Raw genomic sequence first — 19785 nt, forward strand, 5'->3', positions numbered from 1 at the left:
CGATACTGAGCACTGACCGCGGGGAGACCGCCCTGCGTCGCCTGCCCCCCTCACCCAGGCCTTCCCGTCTGCCCCGAGAACACCTATTACCCGCATACGTCCCCGCACGCATATGTTCCTAAATGCAGGCAGACAGTATATATTCTCTGTAGAGACGGAAAAGCCTCAGCTAGGCAGAGCGTCGTGGGGGGAGGCTTTGCTCTCTGCGCCTCAGCGCTGCCTCACGCTCCCTCGGCGAGGGGCCCGCCGGGGCGGGAGGCGGCGGGAGGCGCCGCCAGGGGTCGCTGTGGGCGGCGGCGCAGCCGTTAACGGGGCCCGCTGGCGCTCGTGCCCGCCGAGTCGCGCGGGGCCGCCCGCGCCGCCCCCCGGCAGCAGCAGCGGCAGGAGGAGGAGGAGGAGGAAGAGGAGCGGCCGCCGCGAGGAAGCGCAGCGAGGAGCCATGTCCGCGCCCGCCGGGCTGCCGGCGCGGCCCTCGGCCGGCGCGGCCGTCTACGCGGGCGGCCCCGCGGAGGCCGCGGCGCCGCAGACCGGCGCGCTGCGCCGCCACAACGGTGAGGGCCGGCGGCGGGCGGGCCCGGCGGGCCGCCGCTGGAGCGGGGGGCGGCGGCGGCGGCGGGGGAGGAGGAGGAGGAGGAGGAGGAGGAGGAGGAGGGGGGGGCTCGGTTGTCCCTGCTCGCGGCGGCGGCGCCCGGCTCGGTGTGCGGAGGGCGAGGGCCGCGGCGGCGCCCGGCTCCGCCAGCGCGGCCCGACCCGCTGCCGCGAGCTGCCCGCTCGCCTCCCCGGCGCCGCTGCCTCTCCGGCCTGAGGTAACTTTGAGGAGCGCCCAGTGTCCTCCCGGCTCGCCGAACCGGCGGGTGGATGGCACTCGGGTTTTTAATTTTTATTTCTATATTTTTTATATTTTTATAATCTTTTTTATTACTTCTCTGAAATTCAAATCACCTTGGCGTTTTCGGAAGCTTCTTCGGTTGGGAGCTGCGTTTCGGGAGAGCTCTGCAGACGTGAGGCACCTGGAGGCCTTGCCTTCCGCTGAGCGATAACGTGCGCGCGTCTGCCCCAGACCGCGTCTCGTTGGGGATAAGGGCGCTTGCGAGCTAAGAATAACTGTTTGTGAACTTGAAAGAAGTGGATGGGCGGCTGTTCGCGGAACTGGAGCTCCGGTTTTGAGCTGAGTAAACAAGGCTGGACCGCAGTTACTCTCCACAGGGAAACCTGGGAAATCTGGGTCACTGAAACACTGAGCTCAGATTTTTCCAAATCGCAGAATAGTGGCTTGTTTTTCATATTCAGCAGCCTGGATACGTATGAAGATGTATGGAAACTAACTGCACTATGAATTCAAACATTTAACATGCAGCTTCTCATTTTTGAATTGGTGAGCTATAAACTCAGTCCTCTGTTACTACACGTGGCTGACTTTTCAGAATACCTGTATCATCTTTGTCCCCACCCGATGTTGTTCTGGCATCGAAACTGGGCCTCTCGGTTGCATCGGATTTTAGCTTCTCTTCCCAAAGCCTTTGTTTTGTGCTCAGACTATTTTGTGCAGAGGGTGCTTCCCCGCAGATCAGTATGCGAGGTGAAGACCTACACAATTGAAGTTTTGTGCCCAAAGGGGTAGTTATTAGCTACTTGTGTGTGTGTGTGTGTGTGTGTGTGTGTGTGTGTGTGTGTGTGTAAAATAGCTTTTGAGTCGGTTTGCAGACAGTGTGGAAGGCACTGGCATAAATAAAAAGGAAAATAATTAGATGGTAGCTTTTAGAGAGAAACTCATGCATCAGTTGTGTTCTCCAAAACTTAGTGCTGTAATACTGAGGATGAAATTATTCACAAAATTCTAATATAAATGATTTTCAATAAAAAAACACATTATCAAGGCTCAGATAGCACATCATCAGTAACCTGGAAATTTATTTCACAGAAATAAATAGGAACTGAAATCATACATCCTCATTGTGTTTTTAATTGAATGCTACGTATATTCTAAAGAGCTTTTATTACTACTTATTATTTTAATTCATTAGTTCCATGCTGCTGGTAATATACATGCTAGTAATACAGCATGTTTTAAACTTTGTGGTAGATCATTTTTTCCTGTGGAAAAAATTATTATTTTTTTTTTAATTCCGAGAGATTCATACAGCATTCAGTGATAGTCTTGCATTTTTACTGTATGCCTTGCTAACTACCAAACTCTTTATCTTAAGATGTTGTACAGTTATGTATATTTGCTGATTTTTAGGTAAAAATTCTGAATTTGTCATTTGATGCGACTTGGCAATAGCATTCCAGAGTTTTTAGAACAATGTAGCTGTCTTCTTTACCGATCTTCTGATGTTATACCATAGGATTTAGGACTCTTTTCTTTTCTAATAGAAGGAGGTATAAATAGAACTAGTAACAGAAAAAGACTGTAGTGGAAGTTTCCATGCTATCAGGTAGAGACTAGATTTCACAAAGATGACTGTCATTGCTTTGGAAAATTAATTTTACATAAGTATAATATAAGAATTTTATGTAAGTATAATATAAGCTACTTCAGTTAATATAGCTACTGCCTTGTCAGTTGCAAAATACACTGCAGTGCATCCTTTCAGATGTTCAGAATGCTATATATGTTCCCTTTCATAAAATCTTGGTTTTTCAATCCAGATTTAACTTTTGAAGTTATTGGAATCTGGTGAAAGAGGGACTAAATTTTTCCTAAAGTATCTAACCTGTTGCATGTACAATGATATTGAAAAGGATGCTTGGCTTTGTCTTTATTAGGATTTGCTAGTGGTCCAGTGACTAAGTCCATTTGAGACCTTTGGGGATTTCAGCATTAGTATAACTTTAATTAAAAAAAAAAAAAAAACTGCTAAGTGTTTGTATTTGGATTTTTTTTTTCCCTCTCACAGTGCTCCTACTTTGATCCTACCTACACTGAAATCCAGTGTTTAAAGAAAGAAGACCTTGTTTAGGTTTTGTTCATCAGCCTGGGACTTTCAAATACAGTACTTCTCTGAGCGAAGTGTTTTAAGTGTGAGAGACTATTATTGCAGTAGTATTGCAGGTAGCTTTGTATATAAATGGAAAATGACTTGTTTCCTAATGTCCGTGTAATAAAATGTTGATTGTTAAATCAATACTAAAAGATGATGCATTTTTTCCAGTAGCCATGAAGAACTTCAGTGCGGACGATTTCATGTACTGAAATTTCCAGCACTGAGAGGACAACTGTTTTAAATTCTCGTGTTTCCCTAGAAGACTCTGTGTGTGTGTTGCAAATGGTTCTTTAGATACCCTTTGTACTGTACTGGCTTTTGGGGATTGTCATTTTCATTGTGAAGTGGCTTAGTTTCTCAAGAAGATGATATTTATGTGATTCCTTACATTCATCTCTTTTTGTCTTGTTTTCCCTCCCTCTCCCAACTTTGTGTCTGTTGGATAGTTTCAGTTACATTTAATAAAGGGATAGAGGTCTTAAAGCTATGAAAAGTCCTGAGATACAAGAAATTCCTGTATGTTTTATGAAAATGGGAAACTGGGTGAATGAAGAAAGTTGACAGTAATACCATCACTGAGGTGCTATGAGAGCTCAACAGTGACTTGGTTTGCTGGGTTGTTTACCGGCCATTAAGGACACGCAAGGACATGCATAGCTCTACGTGGGCACAGTAGTGCTGCCCCCATGTCCGTTGTGTAAGGGATACATGAGGGGGAGTTGTGGTGGGTGTTCTCTGTAGGGGGATAAAGACATGTTAAAAGTTGTAGAAAACTAGCAGGTATTCTGGGCCAGAAAGGAGGGTCATGTTGTGTAGGATACGTGGCTGGTAGGTAAATTATTGAGGTAAGAGAATGCATGAGCATAGAAAAACACCCTGATGCTAGAAAGCGAAGCTTCACTAATTGCCATTAGTACTGGTGTAACTCTTCACCAAATGTGGTGGCTCTTTTTCTTTATAAAGGGATGCTGGTTTCTGGGTACATCTTGATGTCTGTGTATTTATACTGGGATAAAGCGGTTTCTTAGGAGAAACAATGTTTGCACGGGGTCTAGATTATTCTAAGATACTAATTTGCGTGTAGAAAGAGTTTCACTGCTTTCATTATAGAGATGGAGTTTTCACAGTATGGCTTCTGTGTGTAGATATGGTTTTCATCTCCTCTCTGGGGAAAGAAGTTTTTTAGAGAGTTGTCAAGTGTTTTGAGAGGGAGGGATAGTACCTGAGCCATCAGAACAGATTGTGCAGTTAACTAGATTGTAAAATGACAGTGTGAGATGTACCCAGATTGCTGGTGTTGAAAACTATTCGATTATATAGTCATCATTAACAGCTTCAACTACTAATTATACTACAAAAATTACTTTCTATTCATATTCTGTATGATCAGATGGACAGAAAACCACCTCGGATAATAGGAATAATTTGTCTTCTGTAGTTGTAAAACTTGCTTTTAAGGGCCTAGGACTTTGAAATCAAAAAGATAATTTTTCTTATGTCAGGTGTGTCTGTTTTAGTGAATTCTTTGTGTGATTTAAACTCTCATGTTGTATGATCAAAAGAACAAAAATGCCCAGTTTAAAGTTTATAGTAGTGTGAATACTTAGAAGTGTGAATAAAGGCACCTTGGGCATTCTGTAAGGTGGAGAGTGATACTTTGAATTGGTAATTTACTCTGTCTTTATATATATAATTTTTTTATTAACTAGAGCTAAATACTGCAAAACTTCATAAGCTTATTTGATATGCAAGTTTTTATTTAGAAGTGAGGTGCTCCTAAACCAGTTTCTAAATTATAGCTGCTCTCTTAGTTTACTTAGCATACTGTAGTAGAATACATGCACCGAATTTTCAGATAAAAACATCTTTTCATGCTAGTTTAAGTGACGTAACTGCTTAACGCAATTTGCCATGACAGTCATATTTATAAATTATTGGTGTATTTTTGACTTTGTTCTTCCAGAGACTTTCAAAAAAACAGGTCAACAGTCTGCTGAAGTTCCCCGTAAGTGTAGCCTATTTTGTTAGTATGAATCACTAATCCAAAATGATTTTCCTTAAAGATGAAAAAACTACAATGCTTTATGGAGAAGCTCCTTCTTTTTCAAGAAAATAGTGAATCAGAAGCAGAGTTACTTACTCTAATTCTCAGAAGTATTAGGATGTCAATCTTTTCTATTTGTGTGTGTTTTTTTTTTTTTTAAACCTCCTGACGTTTTCTTCCCCAACTGCCTTTCTGTCTTTTGCCCCAACAATCCAAATTACTTGTGTTCATTTGTTAGCTGCTTCTTCTCCTACTCGATGTTCTGCATCGTAATTTGTGAAATGGCACTTTCAATTGTATCAGAAAGCTGTTTTGGACAGTGTGTCCCTTGCTTAAAGGATTCTGTTCATAAGTTCAGTATTGAAATTGCCTTACAAGTTAATCATGGAACATCTGGATGTTGCTTTGATAACAGTAACTTTTCAATGTCGTGTTCTTCAACAAAAGTATGGACTGGATAAGTAATACTTACTTTTTGTGGTATAGTAAGTATAAGGGGGCAAGTCAACAATTAGTATCACAGTGGCTTTTTAATTTGTGAATGGCACATCATTGTGCTGTGTTTCTGTTCCCTGAGTGCTGGGAAATAACATAGTCATTCAGCAAGATGTAAACAGTAGGGTGTGGTAATCTGGAGAGAGGAAATTATGCAGGGAAACGTAGTATGGTTCATAACAAAATAAAAATAGGGTTCTGGAAAAGAACATGAGAAAGTCTCTGAGATTTACCATTTCAGGTTGGTTTGCATTTAAAAAAAAAAAAAAAAAAGTTAACCTTCAGTCTCTAAGAAGCAAATACCTAGACCTTTGCTGAACCAGTATGTAATTAACCTCTAATGTTGCAGAGCCAGTTGCCAAGGCAGCTGAGGTCATTGTCTCTGATATCAGCATCATAAAGATGAAGTAGTGCCATGTTAGATGCTTTGTGGTTTCATAAAAATGGGGTTTTCGTAAAAACATAAAACAAAAAAAATAGGAAAAAGTTGACTGCCCCTCAGCACTTTATCTTGGTCACTGTATTAAGGATTTGTAAAGACATACCTATATTTTTATATATTGACAGATTGGCTTGAGTAAGGCTTTTCATTTTCCATGTTCAGTCACATTCTTAAAGGGATACTGTTGTATTCAGACACTTGGAAGCACCAGTTTGATGCTTATTATTGTTCACTCTTTGCTTAAATACTGATTTCCTAAAAAGTTTTAAAAATACAAATGCGGTATGTATGATCTTGGCTTGGAAACATCTTTTTTCGGTAATGGAAATAATCCATTTTTCTATCAGTTTTGTATATGTGTGAAATTATTTCAAACATTTTATTTTACATGCATTGTGCTTGGATCATTCTGCTGTTTCCACTGATGAGAACTGACCTCAAAGATAGGGAGAAGAAAGAAGATGGTATGTACAGAGTCCACTGGCACTATTTCCAGATGCACCTTTAATGCATGTGATGTTTTCTGTTCATTTCAGGTCCTGTGCAGAGTCCGATGCAGTTCCCCTCTGGCTATGGCTTACATCCTCCAAACTATAGTGTGCCCTCAGGACACTATTCACAAGTGCCCAATAAAGCTGTCTCTCCACATTTGGATGATCAGTATAGAGCGAGTTACCACTCTACTTACTATTCAGCACCAGCACAAAATGTTATGACACCTTCTGTAGGTACCATCGTGTTGAATACGCAGGAATCGCAGCAATTATACAGCAAAACTCCCCAGACAGCGGGGTCAACGGAGGGACTTATTCAAGGAGCAATATCATCTGCATCCTACTTACATACCAGTGCTCAACAGTCATATTCAGCGTTTGGTAATCACTACAGTACTTCTGTCAGCTCTTCAGTTGCATCTCAGGGATTTCCCCTTAATTCTGATCATTACACTATGCCTGTGGTTTCTAGTGCCATGTATCCTACTGTTTCCTATCCTTCTGTGGCTAGTGACAGTGTATATGGGCAGGTGTATACCTCTCAGAGCCTACCTGATGTTGGACAGTTTAAACAGACAAATACGTTTTCTAGCCAGAGCACAGCAGTACCTCATTCACTTCAGCAGCATGTTCCTGTGGGATATAATTCAACGTTGCCGACTATTTCATCTGCTCAGTCTGCTCAAGACAGCCTCAGCAGAAATCCCACCGGATCGCTGGCTAAAGCGAACAACCAAACACACACAGGTACAGTATTATTTAAAGGATAGTAAACTTCTGGATGTCTCTTGGAAACTTCAGAAACCATGTGCTTTTGTTGTTTTATGTTTATTCACTGTGAATTACTGCATCATAATTTTGACTTCTGTACTTATTCATTCTTAAAGCTTTTCTCATTTGTTTACCACAGTCCTTATGGTAGCAGCTAATCATATCAGTGATGGATATTTATTCCTATTGAGAGATGTAGAAAAATACACTATTTGGGGGATGGTTTTAGTCTCTCTCTCTCTCTCTCTCTCTCTCTCTCTTTTTTTTTTTTTTTTTTTTTTAAGGGGTAGCTATTGTTTTATATAAATTGGTTTGAAAGAGAAGGTTTTCATATAGTTTTGAAGAGGTTACTAATTTCTGAAATAATCTATTAATTGCTGAAGGTCTGTCTTCTCTGGCTAGAGAATTGTTTACATTCATGATCTAAATTGGTTCTTTAAGTTTTATCTAAGTAAACACGCATATGCTCTTTTGCATATGCAGTTAGGGCTTTAAAGATTATTTTCAGCTAGCCTCTGAATGAGACGGACACTTACATGGCCTTAACTGATTTTGTAAGCAATAACATGACATTTTTAGTATGGATATAGCAGTAGAGAATGAGGTGAGGGAGTGCCAAATTGTGGGCAAATATACCCAGCAGTTGCTAGTAGCTGCAGCTTCTGCCGCTTCATGGGAAAACTGGCTACAAGTCCGTAGGGTAGGCAGTACTTTGTGGGAGGAATAGAAGATGTTAAGAGATGTGGGAATGCCTGCACAGTGAGACATCTTGCCCTGTCTCTCTACTATGAGGCAGTATTCCCCAGGTAGCTTATGCAAAATAATTCCAGCTGTGATACAGGGGAAAACTTCTTTCCAATTCCTTTTGTCTGTCTGTACTGGTAATGTTTCTGATTTCCTGCATTTTTGACTTGTGGACTGTGCAAGACTAATAGTTTTCCTCTTATGATGAGACAGATACTAGAGAACTGTAGTTTTTTTGTTTTTTGTTTTTTTCTTATGTTACATATTTCAGGTTATAGTTACACATTGGAATTGTTGTAGGAGTCCCTGGAGCTGAGGTTTCCTAAGTCCAGGAACTTATCAAAGAGCGTGATTTTGATGATGCTAGCGGTTTGGGAAAAGTGGTTGAGCTTAAATCAAAATCAAGATTATCTAATGAATGCTGATGTTGAATTTAGTTTGAATATTGCTTTTTTTTCCTCCAAACTAGGATGGAGTGACATCCTTCAGCTCAGTTTTAGTAGATTGAATAGTAGATTTGAATCCTGTCCCTGAATGCTGCTTTGAGTGTGCAGTTTTCTTTAATATTTCAAAAGCATGAAACAAAATAATGTTTAGAAGCTCTTTAACTTTTTTTTTTTTAAAAAAAGGCTTAATGATATTTCAAGGTTGAGAATGAAAAATTCTTTCAAAGACTAAAGGTTTAAAACTATTGCAGAAAAATTAATTCTATTGCACATATAATCTATAGCCAGACATTGATAAAATGCAAGTATCATTCCAGAACACTAAGATTTGCAGTAGTCATGAAAACTATCTTCTTTGTTCAAATTGTTTGTGTTTTATTTGCAGAAGTGTTCCATTTATATGCCAGTTATTTTGACTTTCTTTTTGGGCATCTGCAAATCTATTATTTGTTTATGAGAATACTGTTTGTAAGGAACAGCTGTTTTAAGGTGAAACAGTGGAGCTGACCAGAACATAAAGAACTGTATGAACAATAGATAGTCTTATTTCTGAGATACTCGGTATGTTTCTGAAGGGAGTGGTTAGGTAAATACATGACTGCAGAGAAAAAGTAGTAATATTAGGCTTGAATTTGAAAGAGCCGTTGATAGAACAGGCTGTAATAGTGGTGTGTAATAGGTACACGCTTTGCAGTTATGAAAATAAACACCGATCCGCTAGTTCTTTACGTTTGGGTGATACTGCAGTACTTGGTTCGTTTGCCAAACTGTAGCCGTAATTACTTACACCACATTCACACGCTTCCTGAGTTTGTAACGCTGCTGAGATAAGCATACCTCATGCCTTGTTGCATAGTGGACTGGATTGTGGAACTGATTTATCTGGAAAGTAACGCTTTTTTTTTTTTCCCAGCTGGATCAGTTTCCTGGCTTAAGTTCAGTGCGCAAACACTTCAGTGTTTACTCACTGGGAGAGAGCAAATCAAGGCAGCAAGCAGTAGCTAGGCTGAAGGCAGAGCGAGGTTGTCTCACTGGCCTCTGTGGGTTTGATGGGCTTGAAATGTTGATCAAATAGCAGCCTTGGTGCAGCTTAACAGTAGTTTAAAACACTCAAGCCTGGACTGCCGTGGTCCCACCCTTTCTCCAGGATTGGTACTAGTACTTGACTGCATGATGACATAGCTTAAGCGGCTGATCAGGTTAATTGCCATATCTAATTCCATTAGATGTGAATTAATGAATTCCATCTGCCTAAAAAGGATTAATAGAAAATGGGCCCCTCATTATTTAATACTAAAGAATGATACTCTCTATGAAGTTTGGGGATAAATAGACTGCCTCCAATGATACCTGAATTTAACATTGTTTGGCTAAAATATATCAAAAATGCAATTGCTACAACACCTGTCTAATAAAAAATAGGCCAATAACTCTTTGATCCTGGAATAACTGAGCTGCTTTTTGGGGCATTGACATACTTTGTGTTTCCCAGTGCAGGCTTAGTGTTCTCAGATAGAATAACTTATATATAGTATTTTTATTGTTTTCAGGCTTTTTTTAAAAAAGGGGGGGGAGGTGGATCTTGAAAATGATTTTCCATTTTTTTGTGCATCTCTGGAAAGCTTTTGAATACAACACATGAAGAATTTTAGGAGCTGATGAATAATTCATAAGGAGAAAGTTTTTCAGAATATTTCCTCCTCCCCACTGTTGCCTGTGAAGGAAACAGTGCCTATGGAAAACAGCTGCAATCTGTTCTATGGATAGTTTTCAGCAAAACTTCTTGAAAAACTTTTAAGGTATACTGAAGTTCCTAAGTGTGCTTTCTGAGACTGTTCATGTAAAGATGTTTTGATATAATACTACACTACTAGACTAGGAGGACCAGTGCTTTCTGAGACTGTTCATGTAAAGATGTTTTGATATAATACTATACTACTAGACTAGGAGGACCAGTGAGACAGTTTGTTGTCATTGGTGTTTTGTCATGAAAGAGGAAGACCCCCCCACTTCCCTTTAAATTATAAATAAGCAAATCTTAGAAAGATTAGGTACTGAAAGATTAAGACAGGGTAATGGTCTTAATGTATTTTTCAATAGCAATTAGATGCAGTTAGTGGACAATGTGAGATTTATATATGTTAAAAAGAGAACATTCTGTATATAGAATAACGGCATGCTTTTTAATAAAACTCGTGTATTTAAGCAGGATTTTAGAAAGGCAGGCATAGCTCTTTCAGAAGTATGGTGACGTCTAAATTGTTTTCCAGTTGGATCGAAAAAGTTCTAAACATTAGATTTCTAGTTTGATTTTTCAGATAAACCAATGAAAGTGTAAGTGTGGGGTGTTGGTAAGCCCTAAAGTTATTGAAGTCTGTTAAAATCAAACCACTGAACTGCTCTATGTCATGTATGAAGGACCTGGAACCAGATTTTGCTGCAGTTCCACACTTTGGGCAGCCACTGTCTGAAATCATTACTTTCAGTGATGCTTGCTGGAATTTCAGTAGAGGGAAGGAGGAAATTTAAGAGGAATGTTTTGTTGCAACTGACTTCTTTTGATGTATACCAACCAGTGAGAATCACTTTCTTTATTTGCTTTAGGAAGTATAAATAAAATAGAATATGAATGTGTAATTTGAGGTTTTCTGCTTGCTGGTTTGAACTAGTTTGGTCTGGCAGAAATGCCCTTTTCTGTTATTAATTTCTGTATTTCAGCAGAACACTATCAGTGTTCTGCTACAACAGTGCTGTGCTATGCAAATACCACACAAACTACTGTATTTACTTAGGCTTTTTATGTAAGTACGTTTATTTAATGTTTTCTCATGCTTCATCTTGATGCTCTCCAGGCCATGCGGATCTGTGTGTTTTGTAAGCCAGGATGCTCAAATTTGACTAGAATTTTTTCTATGGGGTTTTTGCTGAGGAGAGGGAGAGAGAACTGCTGAGGCTAATGGGATGGGTTTCTTTGCTTCCTGGGTCTTGATTTTGGTGCTTTAATTGTAGGCAGTCTGCTTGAGCAGTAGACACTTTAATTTCTTTATCCCATGCACATACTTCCCCTTATGTCAGATCAGGATCTAAAGTCCTTGCTGCCCCAGTTCTATAGGAATGTAGGCTATAATCCTGTAAATCGGCTAAGGGAGGTGTGGTGGGAGAAAGGGGAAAGGTCAGCAGCCGAGATACAGCGTCACGGAGATGGGAGGCTGTTACTGCAGTGAAGTGGTCAGTCTCACAGTAAAAATTGTGCTATGCTGGAAAAAATCAAGACTGCAGCTGCATTACGTGAAAAGAGACAATACTCACATCTCTTCTGTAAGCTTGAGAAGACACCACTGCATTGATGTACCTTTTGGTTTTCATTTCTTACGACTTTCCAAAGTCACCAGATAAGGTTTAGTGTGTAATTTTGCAGATCGGATTTCTATGCAAAGGCAGAATTACATTATTTTTTGCGCAGAGTTTGTAGAGGTTTTTTGTTTGTTTGTTTTTAACAATACATGTGAAGGATCACAATCATTTTGAAGGATATTTTGGATAACTTTTGCTTGAGAATGAGAGTCTAATACTTTGCAGGAAAGTACATCTTCAGCTAATCCGAATGTAAATTGGTTTCGACTTTGAACATGTGACAGTGCAGCATTGCAACATTTAGCATGCTCTAAGACCAGTACTCAATGTTGTAGTGTTTTGCAAGCATTGCTGTATTGACTTCGGGTGTGGAAAACAGCATAAACAACTATCTCTGCCAAAACACCTATGTAACCACACTGATGTTACGGAAGAACTTCCCTTGTCATCTCATACCTCACTTGAGGAAGCTGTGTGCCTACATTAGGAAGAAAATTTCTGCTGATGTGTGCTGGTGCTTCCGTGGAGAGGTTACAAGGGCATTAATTTATAGCAGCAGAGATAGCAAGTACATTTCAACAGCAAATACTGTGTGTGTGTACTTTGGAGATACGTATTTTAATCTAGATTTAGATAATAAATCCTTACACAAAAGCAGTATGTGTGCTTAACAGTAAATTTGAATAGCAAATACATAGCAGCTGGAAGTGGTCCCATTAATATGGTGAAAATGTGCGTTATTGACTTTGAAGGTAAATTAGAACAACAGGATTATTTTAAACCTCCTCCCCCTCCCCCAAAAGAGGCCTCAACTTTCCTGTAAAATCCTTTCAAATATCAGCTGTAGGATTTATGAAAAAGCCTGGGAATGTACAAACTTCACTGTTTATGTGCACGTGCATGGAGGAAGTGAAGTTAAAATTGCACGTGCATCCTCAAGTGAATTCTGTTACTTAGATTAGATCTTTAAATATAAACATTTAGATTTTGTTCTTGCTTAATTTCTGCTTTCTGAATAGTGCTGGTCAAATCAATTCCTTTTTACTGTTTTATTTGTTCTAATAGATTGGTCTGTCAGCAGTTTTATAAAGGAATCATAATATGATGAGTTCTTTGTTTATAAACAAAGGTGACCCTTTTAAAAAGTAACTTAGTTGAAGTTATATTGTCCCTTTGTGATAGGAATTTCAACTGGACTGCATTAAATCTCTCAAAGCGCTAATTAGACTTTTTTTTTGTTAAGCAAATTATATGTAGTCCAGATGTTCAAAATGCATCAGAGGTTCTGTGGAATACTCAGGGCTGCTTGATGCAGATTGCTTGGGATATGAGTGAGAACTGAGGAGTACCAAAATTGCAAAATATCAAGTGTGTGAGGGAGGCAGAATACTGGTCAACCTCACAGGTACTTGCAGGTTTCCTGCTTATGGCAGAAATACTGGTTGTAGGAAAATATTCAGCATAGACTGTGTTCCTCTTATCTGGTAAGAGGAAGCTATGAAAGCACAGAGTTTTGGAGGTGGATCAAAACCTGATAAACTTAGCTTCTGCTTAGTCTTGATCTTACTGCTTCATACTTTCCTTAGCATAAAGGGTATGTGGATTTTTTTTTTTTTTTTTGCTGTTATTTGTCAGAGTAATCTATTCATTTTAATGGTATTTTAGCATTATAGGAATTCAATTTAAGAAAAAGTCCATATGTATTTGTTCAACGATGTCTCTCTTTGAAGTACTGCATTGTTTTTGTAGGTATTTTGAAATAAATATTAAATATAGCAGCTTACATTGTGCAATTGTCTGTGCAAACACAAATAAAGTGGTCCTGCCTTCTGATTTTGCTTTCAGGTGGCATTGATTCTTTACAGCCTGCGCAGTCTGTAAGCCAGAAGGCTCTGCTTACCAAGCCCGGGGTTGGAACAGCTGCGTCCTCAGCTGTGATCTCGTCCGGGAGGGCAGCTGCTCCAGGCCTTTCTCCAGAGCCAAGGTCTACACCCTCAGTTACACAGTCACCAGAGTCAGCCCTTCAGGAAGGTACTAAAAGGGAATGGGGAAGTTAAAATACAGACTTCTGTCCTGTTCCACATGCACATGTGTATACTGGAGGCTTTACAGCACTTCTTCTGCACTTGTCTGATTGAAGTACATCTTTTGTATCGTGTCAGGCTGCGCTAGTGTTCTTGTTTTCTGCCTCCTCAGTTCCCTCCTGTCGCAGCTCTTCTATTTGGTTTCCTTTGGCTGTACATCTTTAGCCTGTCTGTTGTGTTGGCACTCTCATATGTCTTTCCCTAAGAAGCCTTTCTTTTAGTTCCCTTATTTTTTAAAAGGTTGCTTGTTATTTTAACTTCTTAGCAGAAGATCTTGAATTCAGTCTGCATTGCAAAATCAGAGGTGAACTAGCAATTTGTTAGTGCTAGCACTTGGTAACAGAGCTTGCTTGAGTATTAAATTCCAAGTGGTGGAATTGTTTTCTTAATCTGTAGTTCTAAGCTCCTGTGGAAAGCTGTTGTGGGGCTCTTGGAGGAGGAAAGAGGAACTCTTACCAAACCTTCTTGCTGTTCTAATGTTGGTAGCGTGTTCACAAAGAATCAGTTGAGTCTTGAGCCTTCTTCATCCATGCTAATTCTGCCCTGATACGTTATGACTTGCCTCTTAGTCTGTTAAATGTTACAGTATCTAGTATTCCTTAGCTCATTTATTGCATTTATTTTTGCTGTTTCTTCTCGTGGTAATTTCAGAATTTTAAGTTCTTATGAAAAATAACTGTGTATGAGATGCCAGTAAGCATTGTTTCCAGAACAATAAAATGCATCTAGTATTTAAAGTATTTCTCAAAAGCACAGTATTTGACTGTCACAGCATCATTTTTATCCTTAAAATTCAAAACCCTCTGATGTACATGTCCAAATTCTTTTTTCCTCCATTTCTCCCATTTTATTTTTCAGTAGGGTGGGAAATGTAAAGAAATAACTTGCCTGTGAATCAGGCCTGTATTTCTAAAAAGACAAAAGTCTCAGCAAGTCCTATGTGTAGTGAAACTACAAGACCATTTTAAGGAAAAATGATAATTGAGTAGTTTTGTAGCTGTAGCTTGATTCTTAAACAGTTGTATGGTCAATTTTGGTACTGGGTAGAATTTGATTGTACTGTAGATGTGCTTGTTAGAAGCTTGTGTTGCTTCATCTTCCAAAGAAACAGCATAACTGTGTTTCAAATGAGAAAAAGGATTTTAGGTGTTTAACTGTGCTTGTGGTGATGTACAAATATGTATGTGTTCTTGCGGTGACTGCTGTATAATGTGTGAACATTTAATACCTTCAACACGAATCATGGCAGTTCCTGATGAACGCTTCATTAAATTTTTAGCTATTGCTAGCTCCATGTGTTGTAGTGCAATATGTAATTCAATGAATCCACCTTAAAATCAGGAATATACATATGTCAGGAATCTATAGATAAGTTGTCAGGAGGTTGCACAGATCTAGCTGTATTTACATTAATGTAATCAATAATAAGTCCGTATACATCTCATCACATGTTTAAGTTTCTATGGTGTGGTATGTTCTTATTTTTATTAGTGTTGGGAAACTTCAAATAGTTTTTCAGTTAGATTCATGTGAGGAGTCCGAAATACGTAATGTACTCTTGCAACATTTTTTATCAACAATTAAATGTGGTAACTTTTTTATTTCTACAAGCTAACCTAATAAAAAATAAACATCTACTGAATATTTTTGTGGGTTGTTAGAACTCGAAGTATGTTTCCCATGCAGAGATTAAATGGACTGATTTTCATCTCATTGCAGTAGTGTTGTCTACATGGAAGCATTCTAGAAAATCAGTCTGAATTAATTGATAAAGTCGATTTCATTACTTTAAGCTCCCATGTGGGCATTCTGATACAGAATTAAAATATTCTAGTTGTTTAGTTGACTAAGTTCCAACAGGAAGAAAAGCCTAAACAGTATTAAATCTTATTTAATCTTATATAAATATCCCTCTGATTTAATGCAGGTAGACTGATCAACTTGAAAATGGCATCCTAGAGATGAACTTTTTGTGTTTGCCTTGTCTGACTATAGTTAATAGACTCCCTTAGATTTTGTGTTGATGAGAGGAGCTGATGAGTAAATGAAAATAATTTAAAGCAAAGGAGTTTAAGAATGGAGAAGAGGAGAGTTCATTTTGAAAAAAACCTACTATTTAGAGTATTAAGTCTTAATATGGTAGTAAATGCATTTAAAATCCGAGGGTGATAGAGAACTGGGCAAAGAACTGAAGAATATAATTTTTAGCTTGTAGTTACCACATTTTTATTTTTGGCAGGGCCTCTAGTATGAAATTTTAGCCACATGAATATATGACTTCCATTTTAGTTTTTCACAGTGTGGGTAATTGTTTCTTAAAATACCTAAATAATTGGCTTGTTTTGTAGGCAAATGAGTCTTTATCACACTTTATCCTTCTGCTCCCTCCCACTTACATTCCTATGTGTCTGTAAAATGTTGTGGGATAAAGCTTTAAAGTGTGATTATATATTACAGGTGCACTGGTAACAAGGTTTGAAATTTCCACTTCAAGAAATCCGTGGCAATAATTTAACATTATGTGGATACATTTTAAGCCAGATCTGTGATCAGATTTAAAATAAATATTGGTCTCAAAACAAGTTTTTGCTGCTTTTAAGAATGGGAGGTTTTAACAAGTTGTTATCCATGCTGTAAAAGATATTAAACAGAACTGATTTGCACAGCAGAACTCATGATTAGGCATGTGGTTACACTTGCAGTTGCTGTCTTACCTATTCCTTCCCTTCAGTTGCTTTTTCTTTATGGTAGTGTGCTGGTGGTTGCTTCTGGGCAGTGACCCAGAATGGCAGGCTTATGTACCTGAGAATGGCTTTCCCCACCAGCCCCTCTGGCTTATTTTTGTGTATTTTGCAGGCAGTTTCCAGATTTGTTCAGCTATTTGTGTGGCTGGACAGTTGTGCTAGCACAATACAGGAGCATCCTAAAGGCAGGAATTTATAGTAGTGCTGACAAAATAAAAGAAGGTGTGGGGAGGAAAGCTATGCAAAGTTGTAAGGCTGGTGAGAGTCTCAAACCAATCCTTCCTCTGAAGGATTTGTGACGACGTAGTTCATGATTACTCAACTATTGTACTAGCATATTTCTCTCTCTCTCTCTCTCTCTCTCTCTCTCTCTCTCTCTCTCTCTTTCTTTCTCTCTTTCTTTCTTTTTCTCTTTTCTTTCTTTCTTTCTCTTTTTTTTTTCTTTTTGCATTCATTCTAAACACATGCTTCCTTCTGTTTGTTGTGGTCAGTGACTGGAAGATGGCAGGGGAGGTTTAGAAATTTGAGTCTTTGGAATGCTTTTTGGGGATGGAGGGGGAACAAGCATAGTAGAAGTACTAATTCACCCCTTGTCTCTCTCTTGCTCATCCTTGGAATATTTGCATTGACCTGCGCTTTCCAGTTGTATTTAGTGCCTTCCTCCTCCTGTCTGCATGTGTGGTATTTTTTGGAGATCTTTCTTTGCACTCGCTCTCTCTGACGAGTTTCTTTCAGTTTGGCTCTCGGTCTGTATTACACTGCATCACTTATTTATACCCTGCCCCACTCCTGTGACTTCTTTTTTCCTGCCTAATGCTCATAATAAATACATTAATGATTTTTAATTTGTTTCTTTCCCTTCACAACCATGTAGTCCTGTCCCATTCTTCAGTAACTCTCCCGGGCCTGAGAAAAGCTGCGTTCTCTTCAGATGCAGTCTGGTTTGGGGCAGAGAATTGAGAATCCTTAGCAGATGCTTCCAGTAGCCTTAGTAAAAGATGAGAATATTTTATCACTTGAGTTTGTCTGACATTTTCGCAGTACAGAGAAACAGAAGCATTGTGCCGTGGGGGCACTTGTTGTTTCTGCGTCATTGTGGCTATCATATTCTGCAGAGGTTTGACTGGCGTGAGCCTCTCCGCGGGAGTGCCAGGGCACGAGAGGAAGTGGAGTACTGCCAGTCTTTTCTTGTGCTAAGCTCTATATGACGGTTATGGTTTCCCAAGAAGTTGTGGTATTGTTTTACTTTCTGTTTTCCTTTTTGCTTCCATTGTTTGAATAGATGCTCTTCACCTTGATCCTGTTACTTGCTTCTCTTAAGTGAAATTGAAACAGTTCTCCTGGGTTCGATAACCTTTTTAAAAAAAAGACATGCAACTAACAGCATTTTAGCCCATATTTTAAATAAAATAAAGATTAATACAGCATATTCAAAATGCATGTGGATTATTACTTCTTACGATTGTTTCAGATTACATATAATTTACCTACAGCACTTCTGTAGTGCTTAATAGTGTTAAAATGAAGAACTCCAGTCTAGTGGTGACACAGTGTTTCTACTGAAAAAATCCCAAACTGTTACTTTGAGTTTGAAAGAGTTCGGTTATTTTCTTCTTCCAGCAGTCCCTTGGATTGCTAAGTGGGAAAAACAGTGGACACTTGCACCTATTTAGGATGCCTTTGTGAGACTGCAAATATATGTTAAAATTCTTTCTAAACCTGTCCTGTGACAAGAGAAACTTAAGATTTCATGGAGGTGCTTGAATTTCGTCAGTAATCTTGCATATTAATTATAAGCCCTTGCTGTGAGCCTTGCTGTGCATTTAAAAATGGTGTATTTATCTGCTGCTCTTGTGTATTTTTTACATTTGTTTAGAGTATTTATTGTAAACACATATATACATGTGTGTGTGTGTGTGTGTGCACACTGATTTTGATTTGAAGGTTGCTGTGGTAATAATAGCTGAGCTGTCAGCTGACCTTAGAAGTGGATAGTATATATAGGTGCTTAAATATGGATCTATGAGTCTGAGTTTAGGTACTAATTTAAGTATAATACTAACCAAGTTTGCCGGTTTATCTAGTTTAAATCTTACTGAGTGTGTTGCTGAGATGTTTGTTTGTATGCTTATGTGTTGGGGCAACGGTATATTTCGTTACTTTCTACCAAAGTTCAGAATTCCAAAGAGCTGAATGTCTTCTGCTTCAAAAGGAATGGGTTTGCCAAGCAAAATTTTAATATAAATGTTTCATAACCCAATTTAAATTTATTCAGGAAGGAAAACTTGTTTGTGTGTATGAATATATGTATATATAATGTGTGTGTTTATGTATACGTATATACACACACACGGCTTTATGAAAGTACTCCAGCGGACAAATTTATATCAAATATATAAGTATAAATATGTATATATATAATTTCCTGCTAATTTCTATGTACTGTTAATACTTAATCAAACTAGCCCACTAAAAACTACTTTTGCTGTACTGTTCATGTAGCATGTCTAGTTCTCCAGATAGTCTAGGGTTGTAGGTTTAATTATTTGCATGTTGGGATTTTCTCTGGAATGCCTAATTTCTCTCACTTTTAATGCAATAATTTGAGTTTTGTTTCTCATCTTTCCTGTCTGTCTGACTCTTATGTTTGTGCTTTCCACTTCACAGGCATGCAGTATGGTGGATATGTTAATAATCAAGCTAGCTCTGCACCAGCTCCCTTGTCATCAAGTTCAGATGATGAGGAAGAGGATGAGGAGGATGAGGAAGCAGGTTGGCTTTAGCTTTACACCAGTATCTTGTTCTTTTTCTACCCAAGTTTTGTTCCGTATTTCAATCCCCTGAAATTATTTTTTCTTTCAAGCCCAAAAGTCACTCTGATTCATCATCTATCAGGTTGACTGGAAAATTCCCAACTATGTCATTAATATAATAAACAAAATGGCATTCAATAGTGGTCAGAAAACAATCTTTTTTGTCACATAAATATCAGATGTTTTATGTATCTAATAACATAATATTCACAACTTGTAAGACTCTCTTCGTTTCAGTATTTTGATATGCAGTAGATTTTAAACTCTTAGCTGAAGATGTCTGGCTATAGCTGAAGATGTCTGGCTATAGAACTTACACTGGTAATTGCTTATGTTCTGCAAATGAAGCAACTACATGCCATTTGTA

At 38.8% G+C, this 19785-nt stretch overlaps 1 protein-coding gene across 4 annotated transcripts in view; it reads left to right on the forward strand.

Annotated features, from left to right (window-relative positions):
- The first annotated feature begins 301 nt into the window (after positions 1 to 301).
- Positions 302 to 19785, forward strand: part of SEC24B (SEC24 homolog B, COPII coat complex component) — a 47793-nt gene continuing 28309 nt past the window's right edge. The window contains exons 1-4 of one of the 4 annotated variants that reach the window (XM_064510585.1): positions 302 to 551; positions 6505 to 7209; positions 13623 to 13808; positions 19273 to 19377. In XM_064510585.1, the coding sequence (XP_064366655.1) occupies positions 440 to 551; positions 6505 to 7209; positions 13623 to 13808; positions 19273 to 19377 (1108 nt within the window). In that variant the 5' untranslated portion in view covers positions 302 to 439. Of the gene's footprint in view, positions 552 to 788; positions 807 to 6504; positions 7210 to 13622; positions 13809 to 19272; positions 19378 to 19785 lie in introns of those variants that run through there. The other 3 variants (XM_064510582.1, XM_064510584.1, XM_064510583.1) reach the window with 3 other exon arrangements.

The sequence above is a fragment of the Dromaius novaehollandiae genome, chromosome 4 (assembly GCF_036370855.1).
Source record: "Dromaius novaehollandiae isolate bDroNov1 chromosome 4, bDroNov1.hap1, whole genome shotgun sequence".
NCBI classification, from domain to species: Eukaryota; Metazoa; Chordata; class Aves; order Casuariiformes; family Dromaiidae; genus Dromaius; species Dromaius novaehollandiae.